This window comes from Alternaria arborescens (assembly GCF_004154835.1).
Source record: "Alternaria arborescens strain FERA 675 chromosome Unknown contig_22, whole genome shotgun sequence".
In the NCBI taxonomy this organism is placed as follows: domain Eukaryota; kingdom Fungi; phylum Ascomycota; class Dothideomycetes; order Pleosporales; family Pleosporaceae; genus Alternaria; species Alternaria arborescens.
In genome coordinates this window covers 20,462-36,826 of record NW_021167877.1, presented here as the reverse complement: position 1 = coordinate 36,826, position 16,365 = coordinate 20,462, and the positions used below count along the sequence as shown (strand labels likewise).

Genomic DNA, 16,365 nt, shown 5'->3' with positions numbered 1-16,365 from the left:
TGATAGTATGATTCCACGGCCATATTGCGGACGGATTCTAGGTTTGTAATTTACTGTTCAGGCATCCCGTTCCGGAATGTCGATCATTGGGGGCGGTGTCTGGTGGCATATATCGCGAACTCGACATGGTGTTTTACCTTTTGGCTATTGAGTCTTCTTCTGATCAAGTTCATTCGTGATATTACTATGAATGAGATTTGAATATATGATCTTGTCGTAAACATAGCACAATAGCGTTTAGTTGGAGATGATGATGGCGGTCGTGGAGACTCAGAGGTAAGCATTCGCGAACCAACCGTGCAGCGCTAGCGTGCCGCCGTGTCGGAAGTCGCGTCCGACAAATCTACTGTAGGGCGCAACTCACCACTGAGTCTTGAAGATGACGTGACGGAAACTACTCCTCCCTGCCCACGATATGTCTGAGCCACGGCGGTCGACAAGGGCACGCGCCCGCGAAGAAGCTGCCCCAGCTGCTCCCGAGACGCCCAACGAGAAGCCCGCAAGAGGCGCCAAATCGTCATTGAAGCGCAAGCGGACCAGCCTCGCCGTCAAAGATTCAGCGCCCTCGACGCCCATCACGGACGGCGCACCGTTGCCCCCCAAACAAACACTACCCCTCCGCATAGTCGACGGCGCACCTCTTCCTACGCTTCCAGAACCACAGCCTCTGGATCTTCCGTCGAGCGAATGGCAGACAATCCAGCAGAGCGGCGTGCTAGAGACATCCTTCGAGCGGTCCAAGGCAGTATGGCTGTCCGGCGCAAACTTCCGCACCTTCCACGCCCACTTCAATCAGCCCAAGAAGCTGGCCGACCGCACCGATGAAGACAAGGCGAAGACGGCGAGACAGAAGGAGCTGCTTAAGAATTTCCCCCAGGTCGGTGCTGACAGAGTGAGCGTGAAGCTTGTCATCGAGCCGCATACGTTGCCCATCAGACTCTATGGCCCGCGTGAGGTGGGCAAGCCAGTGCAGAAGAAGGCTCCGACAGCATCGCCATATGCTCCATGGCCAAATCACAACCACAACCAGCCCAATCAACACACCAAATACCAGGCTGGCCAACCAATACAGCAGAAGCCCCAGCCACGCCCGCCACAACCTCCCAAACCCGTGCAAGCAGCCCCTCCGCCTCAAGCACCCGCCGCCCCCGCGCCCGATCCCGTTATACACATGCTTGCCGCTAGAGCAGGCACGGATCCCGAGCTGAAGGCTGTCATGAAGATTGTCGCAGCTGGATCCGCAAGCAAGGAGCAGCTCGAGTTCTTCCAGACACACATCAATGAGTTGACGGCCATTCTAGCCAGGCAGAAGGAGGAGAAGGCGCCGAAACCAATACAGCCACCTCCAACCCCAAAAGCCCCTCCACCACCGCCCCCAGCACCTAAGCAGATAGCTCCTCCGCCCCCGCCGCGACCGGTTCAGCCTGCCCAACAGCCTATCCAGCCCAGCGCTCCCAAGCCATATAGCCCAGTTCCACCACAAGGGCAAGTTCAGCAACCTCCACTTGTACAGCAACCATATCCACCATACCAGAACTACAGCAAACCGCCGCAATACCACCCACCACCGCCGCAGCTATCTACCTACAATCCACCTCCGAGGACAACATACCGCCCGCTAGTTTTCAGTTTTGTGCATGGCAATGAGGACAAGTTTTATTTTCCGTCATATAGCTTTATGGAGTGGCTTCCCAATGGCACAGGTGCAAAGCTTTCTTTCCTGATAACCAAGATGAAGCCGAAGCCAGAGCCAGAACCTGTTGTCAAGCCTCCATCCACACCCGCTCCAAAGCCAACCCCGACGCCGACCCCTACGCCTGGCAACGTGCCTAACGCGACACCCAACACGCCGCAACCGAATGCCATGACACCAACGCCCAACCCTACAAATCCTACCTTTGCGCCCATACAACCTGCGACAACAACTCCGTCAACGCCCTTCGTGCCACCTAAACCTCCTCAACGAATCGAAGACTTCGACGAGATGAACGAAATAGACAACATTGAATTCTACCAGCCCGTCACTGTCTTGCTGCTCATCGAGCACGATGATGGCGACGAAATAGCAAGTGCTTTACCGCGCTCAATACGGCCACCGCATGTTGTAGAAAAGTACATGAATGAGGTGTTTGATAGATGTAAAAGAGCGGATGAAACGTACCTGGCCTTCAGGTTGCCAAGGGATGCCGATGAAGGGCCAGAGAAGAGAGTCAGGAGCGGAGAAGTGACGCCTGCGCTTGCGACGCCGACCCAAGATGTTGTGATGGGAGGCATGGGTGCGTCCAGTAGCAGTTTAGCAGAGAAGAAGAAGGCTGGGCGACCTAGGAAAAGTCTTGCCTGAGATGGTGCTAGATCTCTAATGATGTTTCGGGGGCTGTGAAGTAGTCCTCCACCATGTACAAGTACAAATGATACCCAATCTTTAGCGTTAAACTACCTCTGCTCTGCTCTGTCGTTACAATTGATCATAGGTCTGCGTAAAGGTCTGCATTGCGAGTCTCAAGAGCTTGGAGTTCTGTGAGTTGTTGTCATCTCATGTCTGTCTTGTTCCCCTCACTCGAATGTGAGATCTGGAGTTATCTTCGCTCAACTCCGATGCCAAGATATCTGCTGCGGCCTGCTTATCCCGGTTAGACCACCCGCAGTATCGCTATCTACCAGTTGACATACGTTTGTGCCTTCATCACACTCCGCCTCCACACTCAAAGTAGAATCAACGCCTTAGGGCTACACTACTGCAATACCTCTTCGTTGCTGATTCTTGACGGTGGAGGATAGCGCAAGCGCGCAATACGTAACCGGAAAGATGCCCAACTACAAAGCCATCTTCACCAAGGCATACTGGACATTTGCCATCCTAGGTATAATATGGGCGGCTTTCGTAGGGCTATTAGTGAACCCCACGGCACAAAGACAGTACGTTCATCAGCATCGTCTCTACGGATTGTAAACACCGGACCTGACACCGACTTAGCGCTCTCTACGCCCATAAGTTCCAAACTTCCTTCTTGCATAACGTTTCTAACCCCGAGGAGTTTGGATTCGCGAGTAAGCATCTTACATTAATCTCTGCTATGTTCGATACTAACTAAATCCTGTAGAGGGTCAGGTTCAACCTTTCTGGCTTACTACTGCGGATCAAGAGAAGCTGTTTTGCTGGCATGTGCTTCCTTTGGATGTTTATCTTGAAAATGAACACGAGCTTTACACTAAGGCTGTTTCGGGAGAAATTGTAGATGAGTTGAAGGGGACAGTTGGGGAGAAGCTGTTGAGTAGCGACCCGGAGAGTAGAGTCGTGGTTAACTTTCATGGTGTAGGTTTTACTTTCGTTCGGTTCTTTACTCTTTCCTTTAGCATGTCTGTTTTCTATCTCTATAAAACTCAAGATCGGTTTGCGTCTTGTCTCTCTCTCCTTTTCGATTTCAGGTCACTCATTTCAGAACCTACGCTCCTTCAATCTCCCCACCAGTCATTCATATCTTTCAACACCATACAGTTTTGACCGACTCATGCTAACCCACCCAGAATGCCGGTCACATAGCCCAAGGACATCGCCCATCAACTTACCGCTCCATTTCCGGCATCCCAAAAACTCACCTGCTTACCTGCGACTACCGCGGCTTTGGTCTATCTACCCTAAACAATAACCCTCACATCCCCACGGAAACTGGTCTCATAACTGACGCGACTTCCTTGATATCCTACCTCAATGACGACCTTGCTCACCCAAGCACCCGCACCGTCCTCCTAGGCCAAAGCTTAGGCACCGCCATAACATCAGCAGCAGCCCTCTACTTCACCCAACCAACATCTGAACTTATCCCTGCCATCTCGCACCCATCCGCCATGGCGAGTTCTAAACGTCAGTTTGATGGGTTTGCCGGCATAGTACTAGTAGCGCCCTTCACCTCCTTGCCCCAACTCCTCAAGACATACAAAATTGGTGGCATCTTCCCCGTCCTAAAACCACTACAATCCTACCCCAGAATAGCAAACTTTCTCACATCTCGCATCATCGACCAATGGCCCACACTTCTCCGTCTGCGGACTTTGATCTCGGCACCTTCCAGCAAGAAGAACGGGTTCCGCATCACCCTCCTACACGCGCGCAATGACCAGGATATCACGTACTGGGAATCCGAAGCCTTGTTCGAGCCACTGGCTTCTCAGATGCTGGGAGAGGAAGGTGTTGTCGCAGAGGAAGAAAGAAGGACGATTCAAGGGGGTGATAGAGTAAAGAGGGGGGCTTTCGCGTATAAGAAGGTGGAGGATGACAAGGGGGATAGAATGGTGGAGCTGGAGGTTGTGAGGTTTGGTGGGCACAACGAGGTTGTTGGGTGGACGCAGGTTAGTCTTGCGGTTAGGAGGGCCTTTGCGAGGAAGACGTTGAGGCCGGGGTTGGACGTGGAGTAATTCTTTGGAGAGATCAGGGATTGGAAAGAAAGAGGGGGACATGGATTGGGTTGGTGAAACTGGAGCTGTTGAGGGGATATCATTCGTCGTCGTGTGGCGGCGTTATATACTACATGTACAATACTTCTACACCTTTCTACCCATTCATCCCACAAGAAATGCGCCAGACGTCCGTCAATGTAGATAGATGTAGGCTTCTAGCCCTTAGATGATGAAAAGCTTGTCGTAGCTTTCCCACAGTTTCTTTTCCCTGATGCGACTCATGCTCAGAAGGATGAGCTCAAGCATTCTTGTCCTTTTGTTCTTTTTCGTACTTAGCCACGAGCTCCTTCTGCAACTGCGGCGGCGCAGGACTGTAATGGCTAAACTCCATGCTGAACTCTCCCTTACCCTGCGTACTAGCACGCAACTGACTACTGAAGCCAAACATGCTGTTCAAACTACAATCCGCGTAGACGGTAAAGTCCTCAGGACCAATCTCTGTATCGTTGATAACAGCGTTACGCTTGTTCAGCAGACCAACAACGGAACCCTGGAACTCGTTGGGCGCGGTAATGGTGGTCTTCATAAGCGGTTCAAGGACCTGTGGCGCACCAGCTTGGAAGGCTTTGCGGAAAGCCTGTTGTGTAGCATTCTTGAAAGCCATTTCCGAAGAATCGACAGCGTGGGTAGCTCCGTCGTTGATGACCATGGAAGTACCCAGGACCTTGTGGCCGAGAAGTGGTCCCTTGGCTGTTGAGGCCATGAAACCCTTTTCACAGGCAAAGAGGAACTTTTCGGAAATCGTGCCACCAGAAATTTGCTGCTCAAACTTGTTCTCGCCTAGGGCTTCGCTCGGCTCCATCCAGCCTACTACACGGGCGAAGTCTCCTGATCCACCACTCTGCTTCTTGAGTGTGTGGTCAAAGTTGACGCGCTTGGTAATTGTCTCGCGGTAGGCGACTTGTGGTTGTCCAGTCTCGCACTCGACGCGGTATTCACGGCGCATGCGCTCCACGTAGATATCGAGGTGCAATTCTCCCATACCAGAAATAATGGTCTCTTGCGACTCGGTATCAGTGTGGACTCGGAAAGTAGGGTCTTCGCGCGTGAATCGGCTCATGGCCTTGCTGAAGTTCGGTGTGTCCTTGGTGTGCTTGGGCTTGATTGACAGCGAGATGACGGGTTCGGGGACGAACATGGAGGTCTAACATGTTAGCTTGGCTACAGCATAGCAATGATGCCGGGTACTTACCATAGTGTATCCGAGGCCACCATCAGTGAAGGTATCCCCAGACGCGCAGTCGACACCAAATACGGCGCAGATTTCTCCAGCACCAATCTCGGGAATCTCCTCCATATCGTTGGAGTGCATGCGCACAATCTTTGGAATCCTAACCTTCTTGTCTGACCTCGCATTGAATACGTTCATGCCCTTTCTCAAGGTACCCTGGTACACACGGATGTACGTCAACTGTCCAAAACTGCTCTCTTCCAACTTGAAAGCCAGACCGACAAATGGCAACGAGTTGTAAGAGACCAGCTTGACAGGAGCTTCCGCTCGCTTCTTGTCCAATGCCATGTTCTCGACTTCGGAAGGGTTCGGTAGGTAATCGCAAACGGCGTCGAGCATCGGTTGAACAGACTTGTCTGCAAGTGCTGAACCCATCATGACTGGGGTGAACTTGAGAGAAATGGTAGCTCGTCGAATTGCAGCCTTGATCTGGGGGATCGTTGGTTCCTGCTCGTCCAAGAAGAGCTCTGCGATCTCGTCATCGACATCGGCAAGTGTCTCGATGAGCTTTTGTCTCTTCTCCTTGCAGAGCTCAACGATATCCGCAGGGATTTCGTCCGTCTCCCGAATAACTTCACCCTTGGGTCCTTCGTTGTAAATCGCCTTCATCCTGACCAGATCTACGACGCCCAAAAAGCCGTCCTCACGTCCAATGGGTACTTGGAGGGCCGCAGCAGGAATGCGAAGCTTCTGGTTAATTTGGTCGACAGCCTTCCATGGGTTGGCGCCCATACGGTCCATCTTGTTCACGAAAGAAATCCTAGGAATATTGTATCGCCTCATCTGCCTGTCGACGGTGATGGTCTGACTCTGCACACCACTAACAGCACAAAGAATCATGACAGCTCCATCGAGGACGCGCAGCGCTCTCTCCACCTCGATGGTAAAGTCGATATGGCCGGGTGTATCAATCAAATTGATGTGGTATTTCTCCTCCTTGCCTTCGTCGTTCTTCTTGATCCAGTCACAGAAAGTCGCAGCGGATTGGATAGTGATACCCTTCTCACGCTCGAGATCCATAGAGTCCATCTTCGCACCCACGGCATCTTTGCCTCGGACTTCGTGTATAGCGTTGATTCGGCCGGTGTAGAAGAGGACGCGTTCGGTGGCGGTCGTCTTTCCAGAGTCGATGTGTGCTGCGATGCCAATGTTTCGTACTCTCGATAGTCGCTCCCATTCGACAGGGTCTAGGTTCTCGACAATTTTCTCTTGCGTCAAGGTAGACGGGTCTTCCTTGGCCTGCTCCAACCTAAATTTCTCAATCAGCCTTCAATTGCTTTCTCGCCATCGCAAAGCCAGATTGTGGTACATACACTTGGGCGGCCGCAGACTGCCATCTTCGCTGTGGCTGTGTTGTTTGACTGCCTATCCATGTGTCGGTCTTGGTTCCATTGGTATAAGGTGTGCGCGTTGCCGCAATCGTCGAGAGAGCGCATCGTGACGGCGTTCTGGCAGCCGACCGAGCAGAACAGCGGAGACTGCTCGTGGCGAGCGATTGCGCTCGGAAAAGAGATTGAACCCTCATCTTGAACACCCTAAGACGCTTCAAGAAGAAAAAGAACGAAAGGACGACGCGGGGTCTGCTGTCGCTTCGGAATGTCGAATTGCCCGCCAGGAAAAAGTTGGGCCATCGGAGTTTCGGGCGGAGGTGCCAGTCACGTGCCGACATATCACACATGTGTAGCGGGCATTTCTTTTGCGCGATTGGAGTACCAATTGGAGTGAAGAATGGGATTGAGATCTACAGGTAATTTCTGCCAGCTTCTGCGAAGCCTATCGCTAAATGAACAACTATGCACGCAAATAGTCCCTATCCAAACCCATCTCTCCGCTCCTTGTCCTTAGGTATCCGCCCATGAATATCATTTGCGCCAAACAATCGCTCCAGAAAATGCTGTAAAGAAGTGAAAGAAGGGTAATAGCTGGGTAGATAGAATTTGTCTTGAATCCGTGTGGTTTGCGGTTAATGGCAACCTGAGACAGGGCCATGTATTGCAGATGTAGGACTTTCGGATTGTTGTACCGCAGGATGTGAGATGCGCGACGTCTTGTCTACCGGATGGTCTCCTCCTGGAAGTTTGGTGTCTGAATCTCTGCGACCGACGATTCCACATCTTGGACTGGAGTGGCGGCCTTCTCTGGTTCTTCTGGTGTCTCACTGATGGTGGCGTCTTCAGATGCCTGCTCAGAATGCTCAGCTTCCTTTACAGGCTCATCCTCAGTCTTGTGCTCTTCAGAGTGTCCGTTCGTTACGACTTCCTTGGCCTTGGCCGCGACCTCTTCTACCTTCTTCTTTCCTTTTTGTAGAGTACTAGGCTTGGAAGCTGCTGGAGCTTTACGGGGTGGAGACGAAGCCTTCTCGTGGGGCTTGTCGTGTGTCTTGCTGGAGCTGGCAGCTGTTGGTCGCATCATACGCTCAAGGAATCCCCCTTTAGGCGCAGCGCTTGCAGTTGAGGTACGTGATTCAGGTCGCTTGGGCGCGCTGGGTGCGAGGGACGTTCGCGAGGTTTTTGGTGCCGCAGTCTTTGGTGGTGCAGCACGGGTTGTAGTGGACGGCTTGCGTGTGACCTTGGGCTCCTCGCCATGTTTGGCAGCTGAGGCAGCGGTGGGCGCGGTCAGACGAGATGGCAGGCCGACTGGACGGGTAGGCGACTTCGGGGTTGGCTTCTTGAAGCCAGTTGGTGAGGTGCTGTAGCAGTGTTAGTACCGGCGCATTGCTTCAAATCGTATTGGACGTACCTTTTACGTGGGGCGGAGGTGGTTGGCTTGGGGATTGCAGGCTTCTTGTTCTCCCCAGGCGCAGCAGCAGGCTTGGTTTTAGCTGCGGCAGTAGCGGTAGGCGCTGTAGCTGAAGAGGATGATACTGCTGGTCGCAGAGAAGTGCGGCTCGTCTTTGCTGTAGGAACTTTGGCCGCTGGAGCTTTTGTTACAGGAGGTTTGGCGGTGGGCGCTTTGACTGGCTCCTTAGGAGCTGCTGGCTTTGGCGCAGCTGCAGGCTTCGTAGTCTTTACGGGGCTAGGCTTCGGAATGGAGGCAGGTGTCTTGGCCTTGGTAGGGGTTTTCGGTGCAGCTTTAGGTAGTGGGCTTTTGGCGGGTGCGGCAGGTGCCTTGGTAGGTTTGGTGGTAGAGATTGCGGCAGGCTTCTTCAGCTCCGACTTCTTAGTCGCAGGAGATCCATTGTCCTTTGCTTTGCTCTCAGCTGGTACAGCAGCTTCCGCAGCAGGTTCATCGCTCGAAGCTGCGACCTCTGTAGGCGCAGAAGGAGTAGTAGGCGCATCGGAGACCGCAGTCTCCTCAGTGGGCGCTGCTGGCCGTAGGGCAAGCTCTTCCTGAACTCCGGTCACAGGCTTGTCTGGGTTCTCAGCAGGTTGGGCAGTGGCTGGAGCAGGGGCGGATAGCTCTTCGTTCGCGGCGGCAGCTTCCTTTTCGCCAGCAATCTCCTCTGCGATGGCAGCTTCTTCGACGACAGCGGCTTCTTCCGCAATGGCGTTTTCCTCAGCAACAACAACGTCATCGTCGACGGCAGCTTCCTCCAGCGCAGGCTTGCTCTCTTCTACAACAGCTTCCTCGGTGGGGACTGCAGGCTTCAGCGCAACATCCTCCTGCGCGCCTGTAGTAGCTTTGTCTGGGTTCTCTGCAGGCTGAGCGGGAGCGGGAGCGGACTCGGGCTCGGGCTCGGGGACTGGGGCGGCCTCAGCGACACTCTCTTTGGTCTCGGCTGGAGTCTCGGCTGGAGTCTCGTCGACTGGAATTTGGTCAATCTCAGGAGCTGGCACGACGACGGCTGCCTCCTTCTTCGCGGCTGCGAAAGCAGAGTCGGGAAAGTCGGAGCCCTTCATGATGGCGCCCAGGTTGACCATGTCGGCGGTCGAGTCGGCGTGTATAGGCGGAGCTGGTAATGAGGATTCTTGCGATGCGACAGCCTGTTCTGGAACAGCTTCCGGGATGGCGACGCTCTGTCTGCGCTGTTCTTTCTCCTCGCTGACGGCTTTTTTGAGCTCAGCAAGCTCGTCGGTTTTGTCCTGGCTCACGCGGAAGCTCTCTCGTCGGGTCGCGGCGACGCTATTCGAGGGCGTGCCCTTGGTCTGGCCCAGGTCGGTCGAGGCGGTCGGGGGATGGGCGACGGTAGGCTCGACGGAGACAAAGGAAGCGCGCACCTTTGACTTGGGGCGCTCTTGAGCGTCGGTCGCAGCTGCATTGTCTGTAGGGGAGCGGCCGCGGGGCTCAGGCGAGGCAGCGGCGTTTCCGTTCTCAAACATTGCGCGTAGATTGCGCACGCCGTTGGACATGGCTGCAGTAGGACGAGGCGATCGTCAGTGGTGGGTATCAGCAATGCGGTGTTGGGCGTCGGTCGTGGTAGGATTAAGATATATGAGGATACGTGGGAGATGGCCGTGGCCGCGCCTGAAACCCGGCCAATTTGTTTATGTACAAGCAGTGACGACTGCGCGACAGGGATATTTGGCGTTGCACTAGGAGGGTGCAACTTACAACAACGGGTCTGGATGTCAAGCAGCGTTCAATTGGCCTTTGTCACGAGAGCAAGAGTGGTGACAATGAGTGAACCCCTGGGGAAGTCGTTAGGTGGAAGGAGTCGATGGTGCTCCCGAGTAACCAAGACAACTGCGCCGAAAGCATCATAGCGTTCCAGTGACGTCTAGCCTCGATCCAAACTCGCGCACAGCACAACAGTACGCGTTGCGTGTGCACTGTATAATCTGTCATCTGGACACCTGACATCTAATTACCTCCGTATCCCTTTCACCCACGCCCCTGAGTGCCCTCGTTGCACGCCAAACCTCTCACGGCATTCACCGCTTGTTGTATATACCGCATCGTCGACCAGCCTTCAACGTCTATCTCCAGTGATGCATAAAAAGAAAAAAGAAACAATAAAAAGGCTCCGATGCGATTGGCAACTTGACGCGAATGCACCGGATGAATGGTCGGAGCTACGCCAATCACATTGCGTCTAGGCATAATTCCAGCGCAATTTCCTGACCTTGGCCAATCACAAGCAATCTACCATAGTCCTCCCTAGTCTTCTGATTACGTCCAAAAGTATCACATCTGAGTGAGATCCAATAACGCTTTGATAGTCGTACTCGGTAGGAAAAGGTCTCTTCTGGGTGATGTTGACATTAAAACATTAAACACTACCATCTCCATATTCGGGTGTCTTCTCCCAGACATATCCACAACTACACGGGACTCTCCTGATCCTCCTCACAGCTTCCACTCGCCGTCCCACATCTCACATGCAAATCATCTGACGCACTACCAATCCAAACCCCATAGTCTCCATCCACAGCAGGAACAACCCAGTTCTGTGATACAACGTCCCAAACACTGAGATCCTTACGTGTCACTCTCATGCTCAGCGTCTGACTAGCTCCAGCCTCCAACTCCCTCGTCTTTTCAAAATCCCGGAGTTGGATAACGGGTGTGTCAATAGTGACTTCACTCGGGAACTGGACGTAGAGTTGTGCGACAGCTTTACCCATGCGGTTACCCGTGTTGGTTACGCTGACGGTGATGTCGAATGCCGTGTCGAATAATGCGGGGTTTCCGCCTTGTGCGCCACCAGCTACAGGACCAACTTTCTGATCGTTCGAGTAACCGGCTGGGTATGGATACTTGGTCGTTGAGTTGCCGATCTTAGCTGCAGCGTCGGCATCGTTCTTCTCGAGCCAGGAGTAGAGGTATCGCCAGATGCGGTTGAAGTTTGCTGGCCAGTATGCCTCTGAAGCTGGAGGAATGGCAGTGGAATAGGTGGGTGTTTCGCCTTTCGCGGGACGAGCTGGAGGCGTTGCTGTAAGCGGAGTCACTGGCGTAATGGTCGCGTTGGAAAACGAGAAAGTGGTGTAGCTGAGACCGTGACCGAAAGCATAGCGGGGTGTAATGTTAGCTTTGTGGAAATGACGATAGTCAATGTACAGGCCCTCTGTAAAGGTATCCTGTGGCTGCCCAATCTGATATCCGACGAGACTCAAAGATTTTGGGTAGTCATCTTCGGAGTTTGGTAGCGTGTACGGTAAATGACCGGATGGAGAGACATCTCCGAAGAGGACTTGCATTAGTGAGTCTCCGGCTTCTTGACCAGGCAGGTGAGCGAACAGGACTGCTTTGACGGAAGGCAGGTCGTGCCATTGATCCATGAGGATTGGGCCAACGGTATGTACTACAACCACAACGTTGGAATATTTGGCAGCTACGTCCTTGATGAGTTTGTCACCGTTGTGCCACAAGTTGAGGTTTGAAGAGGTCCGGTCTCCGGGGTTGTTCTCTACGGTAATGTAGTTCTCACCAGAATCAGCGGTAACGAAGACAACTGCAGTGTCGTTCGGTGATGGATTCGAGTTTCCTGGAAAAGCATCCGTGTTGAAGAACTGGTAGTTGGCCCCGCGAGTCTTGAAGCCATCAATTGGGCTGTTCATATAAGGGTATCTCGCCGAGCCGGAGCCCCAACCCATTCCCAACGTGCCCTTGTTGCAGCCTTGGTCCGCACACGAGTTGATTCCATCAGGGTTCTTCTCAGCATCGGTGCCAAATATCTTCAGGGTGCCATTGAGAGACAGAGGCAACAATCCATCCTGGTTCTTCAAGAGCGTGATGGCATCGCGAGCTACTTCACGAGCGACCTCTGCATGATTGGCCTGAACATCCACGAACTCGTTGACAACACCTTGGGGTGAGATGAGAGCGCCAGGGTAGAGAGGGCCTTCGGCATTTTGAGTGTTAGTATCGAAGTTTGGTCGTGGGTACCCCTGGTCCTGGCCCATCTTGAAGTAGGCAGCAAGAATTCGTGTCACGGCATCATTCAAGCGGTCCAACGGCAGAGACCCGTTGAGAACTGAACGTGTCTGCTCGTACATCCAATAAGAGTTTCCGAAAAGAGGAATGGTGTGGATGTCGCCAGGCATCGACATGTCTAAACCTGCGAGAGCTGAAGGAATGCCGGAGATTTGAGCCAACCAGTCAGACATGACAAAGCCTTGGAAGCCAAGCTCGTCCTTCAGGATGCCGTTGATCAAGTAGCTGTTCTGTGAGCATGCGCTTCCATTAACAGCGTTGTAAGCGATCATCACCGAACCAACGCCGGAACGTACGCCTTTTCAGAGTCAGCCAACGGTACGTATTCCAAGTCATTGTAGAAGGCAAAGCCCGACTTACCCTCAGCGAACGGCCAAAGATAGAGCTCATGAAGAGTGCGATCGTCCAGATTGGAAGAGATACCAGGTTTGACCAGGTTGTACATGCGGTACTCTTCCTGTTCGTTCGCAATCAAATGCTTGATTGTGGCTATGACACCAGTGCTCTGAATGCCTTCAATGGAAAGAGCTCCGCCAAACGCCTGAAGAACAGGATCTGAGCCAAAACCTTCCCAGTTTCTACCGCCACGTGGTTTGCGACCTAGGGGTCCGACTGAAGGTCCGAGGTGTACGTTGACTCCCTTGCCACGGAACTCTTCACCGATCGCAACTCCACGGCGGTAAAGAAGATCCTTGTCCCATGTGGCTCCAACGGTAATTCCGGCAGGAAATGCAGTATTATGGTCCGTGTTCCTTACACCTAGAGGCCCATCTTGCAAGCACAGTTGAGGGATGCCGACTCTCAATGCGCTGCCTGTATTTCCCACGCATCTCCCCATGAAGATTCCACTGCCGGCTGTGAGATTGGTCTTCTCAGCAAGCGTCATATTCGAGACAAGCAAAGAAGCTTTTCGGTAGCTCTCAGTCCAGTCGGATGTCCATCCTCCATGCGGAGCTAGGTAGAGTCAGTATTGCTGAATTTAGCATTAAAAGGATTGGTTGATATCGTTGCTGATGACATACACGGGTAGTAAGGTGCCGCAACATATCCAGCTGGAACAGCATCGCGTTGCTGGATAGCTGCACCTGCGACGATTGTCGAAAACCCTAGAGCAAGAAAGGAAACCATGATGAAAGAGTGACTTTAGGTAAGCAAACGAGCGTCAAACAGGACGGTAGCCTGAGATCAACTTGGGAAGGGAACCATGGTCCTTTGTATATAGGCCCTTGCAGAAGCAATATTCAACCCCGCAACACCAAGCCGGTGTGAACATCGCATTTTTACCAGAGCTAAGCTCGCGCTAGCCATGGTGTTGTATGGTGATGGACACACGGTGGGTGACGCGGATGACGGAAACAGGTATAAGACCGAGCAGCATTGTCGTGGATCAAGGCTCAATGCTGGGGTCAAGGATTTAGACCGGCTAATGATCAGTATGCTTGTTGAGCGGGCGACAAGGGCTTGCTGTTGCGCAACCACCAGAAACTAGGTCACATACGAAAAGCGAACGTATGTTCGTTGCTCAAGGCGCGTTGAACTGCAATGTTCGGTACATGCTAGGAAGGTACTTGGGTACCAGGACGAACATCTTCACAAGATCAGCTGCTTGTTTGGTACCGAGTCAAGTTTCGAGTGATGCTTAGTTGATCTTCGTCTGAGATAATAGGCTCAGGACTGAGGCAACAAGTCGTTGTATTGCCAAGTTGGCTGTTTCCTTCGAGTTGCGAGTGCAGTTGTACAATGGCAGATATGGTCAAGCGTAAATTGCGATAGCAGCTTTCAATGCGCCATCTGCGGCCAAGAGAGTCACGCGTCGTGTCGAAGCCCATAACGGCAGCTCTATGTATTTGTTTCTAAGCCACGTCGATCCTCCTAGCACATGTCAAGATGCCCGTTGGCTCGGGCGGTCGACGAAGGACTTGCGGGGTGAATGTAAAGATGGCAAGGAGAAGAGCGATGATGGACAGGGGCAGAGTGACCTCGGCTGCACTAGCGTTTCCCCTTTCTGCTTCCGGAGCACCCATCAAGCAGCAACTCCGTCAACACCATCGCGTCAGTGGACCTGTGATCTCATATTCAATCACATCGGCTTTATGCATGTCTATATTCCCTGAGATGGCGTATTGGATGTGATCTTAGCATACACCAACCGGGCTGCTGGCTCAACTCGAATCTTGATGGTCGAACCAGGACGGTCCTTGCCAGCTGAGTACGTGAAGAAGGCAACTGGAAGCGGTATTCGAAAGGCTAGTGAGCAGTAAACACACTTGCTTGACACATTGCTTTCGTAAGCAGTATCCTCCAATCCACCAGGTGCCGCTCAAGCGCCCGTGAAGCAGCGGAGCGAAATTACGCTCCATAACCCTCAAGCTTGCGGAGTGCATTCAATCGTCCGTCCACGAATAGCATGGCTTTGTAGCGAGTTGCCGGGTTCCGTGAGTGATTCTAGGTTAGTTACTTCCGTGCAAGACCGGAGTAGATCCGACACGCGTAGCGATTTGGATATCGAGCGCGTGTGCGTGTCACGATATGTGAATTCAGTCCATCTTAGACGGTACGTTTGAGAGAATTCGCGCTTTTGCAAAGAGCGAGTGGTAGAAGGTCAAAGATTAGGGCATGGGTTTCTTTCCACAAATTGGCGAGCTACCTAGTTATTCAAGCACACTCGCCGCCAGCACTGAGCGGTTACTATTTTCGAGATACCTCATCTAGCTACGATCCAGAGCCTGGGGATTCTTCTTCTCGAACATACGATACGGAACGCTCAGTCCGCGGTTGAATGGAGAATTGCAAAATGTGACGATGTCGGTATGAAGGAGGCTTGGTGCATGCCGTTATCGATTTTTGTGAATTCGGATGCCGAGGTTGGGGCTGAGGGACGAGGCTGTGTAAACGACCATCTACGCCCAAGCATCAGACGAACGCTTCTCTTGTGCGACGTGACGGTTTGTCGAATCGAGAAAATTCTTCGGTGTCGCACGACCAGACTACAGCTTCTTGTCATCTACCGCTCGGCTATGCCCATACTTAGAATGTGTGGGTAATGAAGCGTGGAAACCTCTTGCATATTCCTGTCTCTGCTATTGCTCCGGGGCGCGTCAGTTCCGTTCCGACCGCAAGCGGTGCAGTCTAGCGCTTTCGAAACACTACTACAGCTTGTCAGGCATCGATCTTCAACGTTCGCCAGAGGCACAGTAATGGCCGGCAGCAGTTCGCGGGCGCTTCTCATGGGAGCCTTGGACAGAACGTGCTTTCGGTTCTTCCCGCGGTCCCGCTGTGATCTGTGATCTTGTTTGCTGAAACGACCCACAACCCACACTCGCCCATCCAGTGACCGCGCCTATTGAGCGCCTCGCGGGCTATCGGCCGGCCGCATGTTCTTTTTCTGTGTATGGGTCTGCTATTATGAAGCCATCCAGGGTTTCTTTGAACCTCCAGAGCCCATAGCGCGGGCTTCTTTGGAACGGCTTGCTGACCTTCCCCTCCACGTTTCCGCACCTGCATCCATCTGCAGGTTCCCAAGCTCAGCCCTACTGAGTATTGATGACTACGTCCTACAGGTATCCGGCCTGGTGAGGCACCCCTTGCCCTTGTGTCGCTTGCCAAGGTCTTTATTTGGGCCATATGCGCTCGTCGAATCAGCGCCAGATTAGCCGCCCTTCCCCTCCATCGCTGCCCCTCCACCACTCAGCAGCAGTATTATTCTTAGACACAGCCGCATTAGGGAGTACAGCAGATATTCTCAAACAGGCGCTTTCGCTACAGTCTACTCTCCCTTGTTCGAGGGACGAACCGCTCACGTTTTGTACTTCGACCATTCACAGGCCCAAATTTGGCCTGCCCTGGTCCCTTATGATGGCGCTTGG

At 53.0% G+C, this 16,365-nt stretch overlaps 5 protein-coding genes across 5 annotated transcripts; 2 read left to right on the top strand and 3 right to left on the bottom strand.

Moving 5' to 3' along the window:
• Positions 1 to 415: 415 nt before the first annotated feature.
• AA0111_g8562 (hypothetical protein) lies at positions 416 to 2,341 on the top strand (the record flags this gene model as incomplete). Its single annotated transcript, XM_028655023.1, has 1 exon — positions 416 to 2,341. One exon carries the CDS (start codon positions 416 to 418, stop codon positions 2,339 to 2,341), a length of 1,926 nt encoding a protein of 641 aa, XP_028503795.1.
• A 465-nt stretch (positions 2,342 to 2,806) lies between these two features.
• AA0111_g8561 (hypothetical protein) lies at positions 2,807 to 4,413 on the top strand (the record flags this gene model as incomplete). The annotated part of the gene is made up of 4 exons (XM_028655022.1): positions 2,807 to 2,916; positions 2,975 to 3,048; positions 3,102 to 3,313; positions 3,526 to 4,413. The coding sequence occupies 4 exons, from the start codon at positions 2,807 to 2,809 to the stop codon at positions 4,411 to 4,413; spliced, it is 1,284 nt and encodes a 427-aa protein (XP_028503792.1).
• Positions 4,414 to 4,693: 280 nt separating this feature from the next.
• AA0111_g8560 (Elongation factor G) lies at positions 4,694 to 7,211 on the bottom strand (the record flags this gene model as incomplete). Its single annotated transcript, XM_028655021.1, has 3 exons — positions 4,694 to 5,599; positions 5,648 to 6,935; positions 7,000 to 7,211. 3 exons carry the CDS (start codon positions 7,209 to 7,211, stop codon positions 4,694 to 4,696), a joined length of 2,406 nt encoding a protein of 801 aa, XP_028503793.1.
• A 527-nt stretch (positions 7,212 to 7,738) lies between these two features.
• On the bottom strand, positions 7,739 to 9,975 carry AA0111_g8559 (hypothetical protein; the record flags this gene model as incomplete). The annotated part of the gene is made up of 2 exons (XM_028655019.1): positions 7,739 to 8,375; positions 8,426 to 9,975. The coding sequence occupies 2 exons, from the start codon at positions 9,973 to 9,975 to the stop codon at positions 7,739 to 7,741; spliced, it is 2,187 nt and encodes a 728-aa protein (XP_028503821.1).
• A 912-nt stretch (positions 9,976 to 10,887) lies between these two features.
• On the bottom strand, positions 10,888 to 13,627 carry AA0111_g8558 (putative beta-glucosidase F; the record flags this gene model as incomplete). Its single annotated transcript, XM_028655018.1, has 3 exons — positions 10,888 to 12,797; positions 12,860 to 13,453; positions 13,522 to 13,627. The coding sequence occupies 3 exons, from the start codon at positions 13,625 to 13,627 to the stop codon at positions 10,888 to 10,890; spliced, it is 2,610 nt and encodes an 869-aa protein (XP_028503820.1).
• Between the last annotated feature and the right edge of the window lie 2,738 nt (positions 13,628 to 16,365).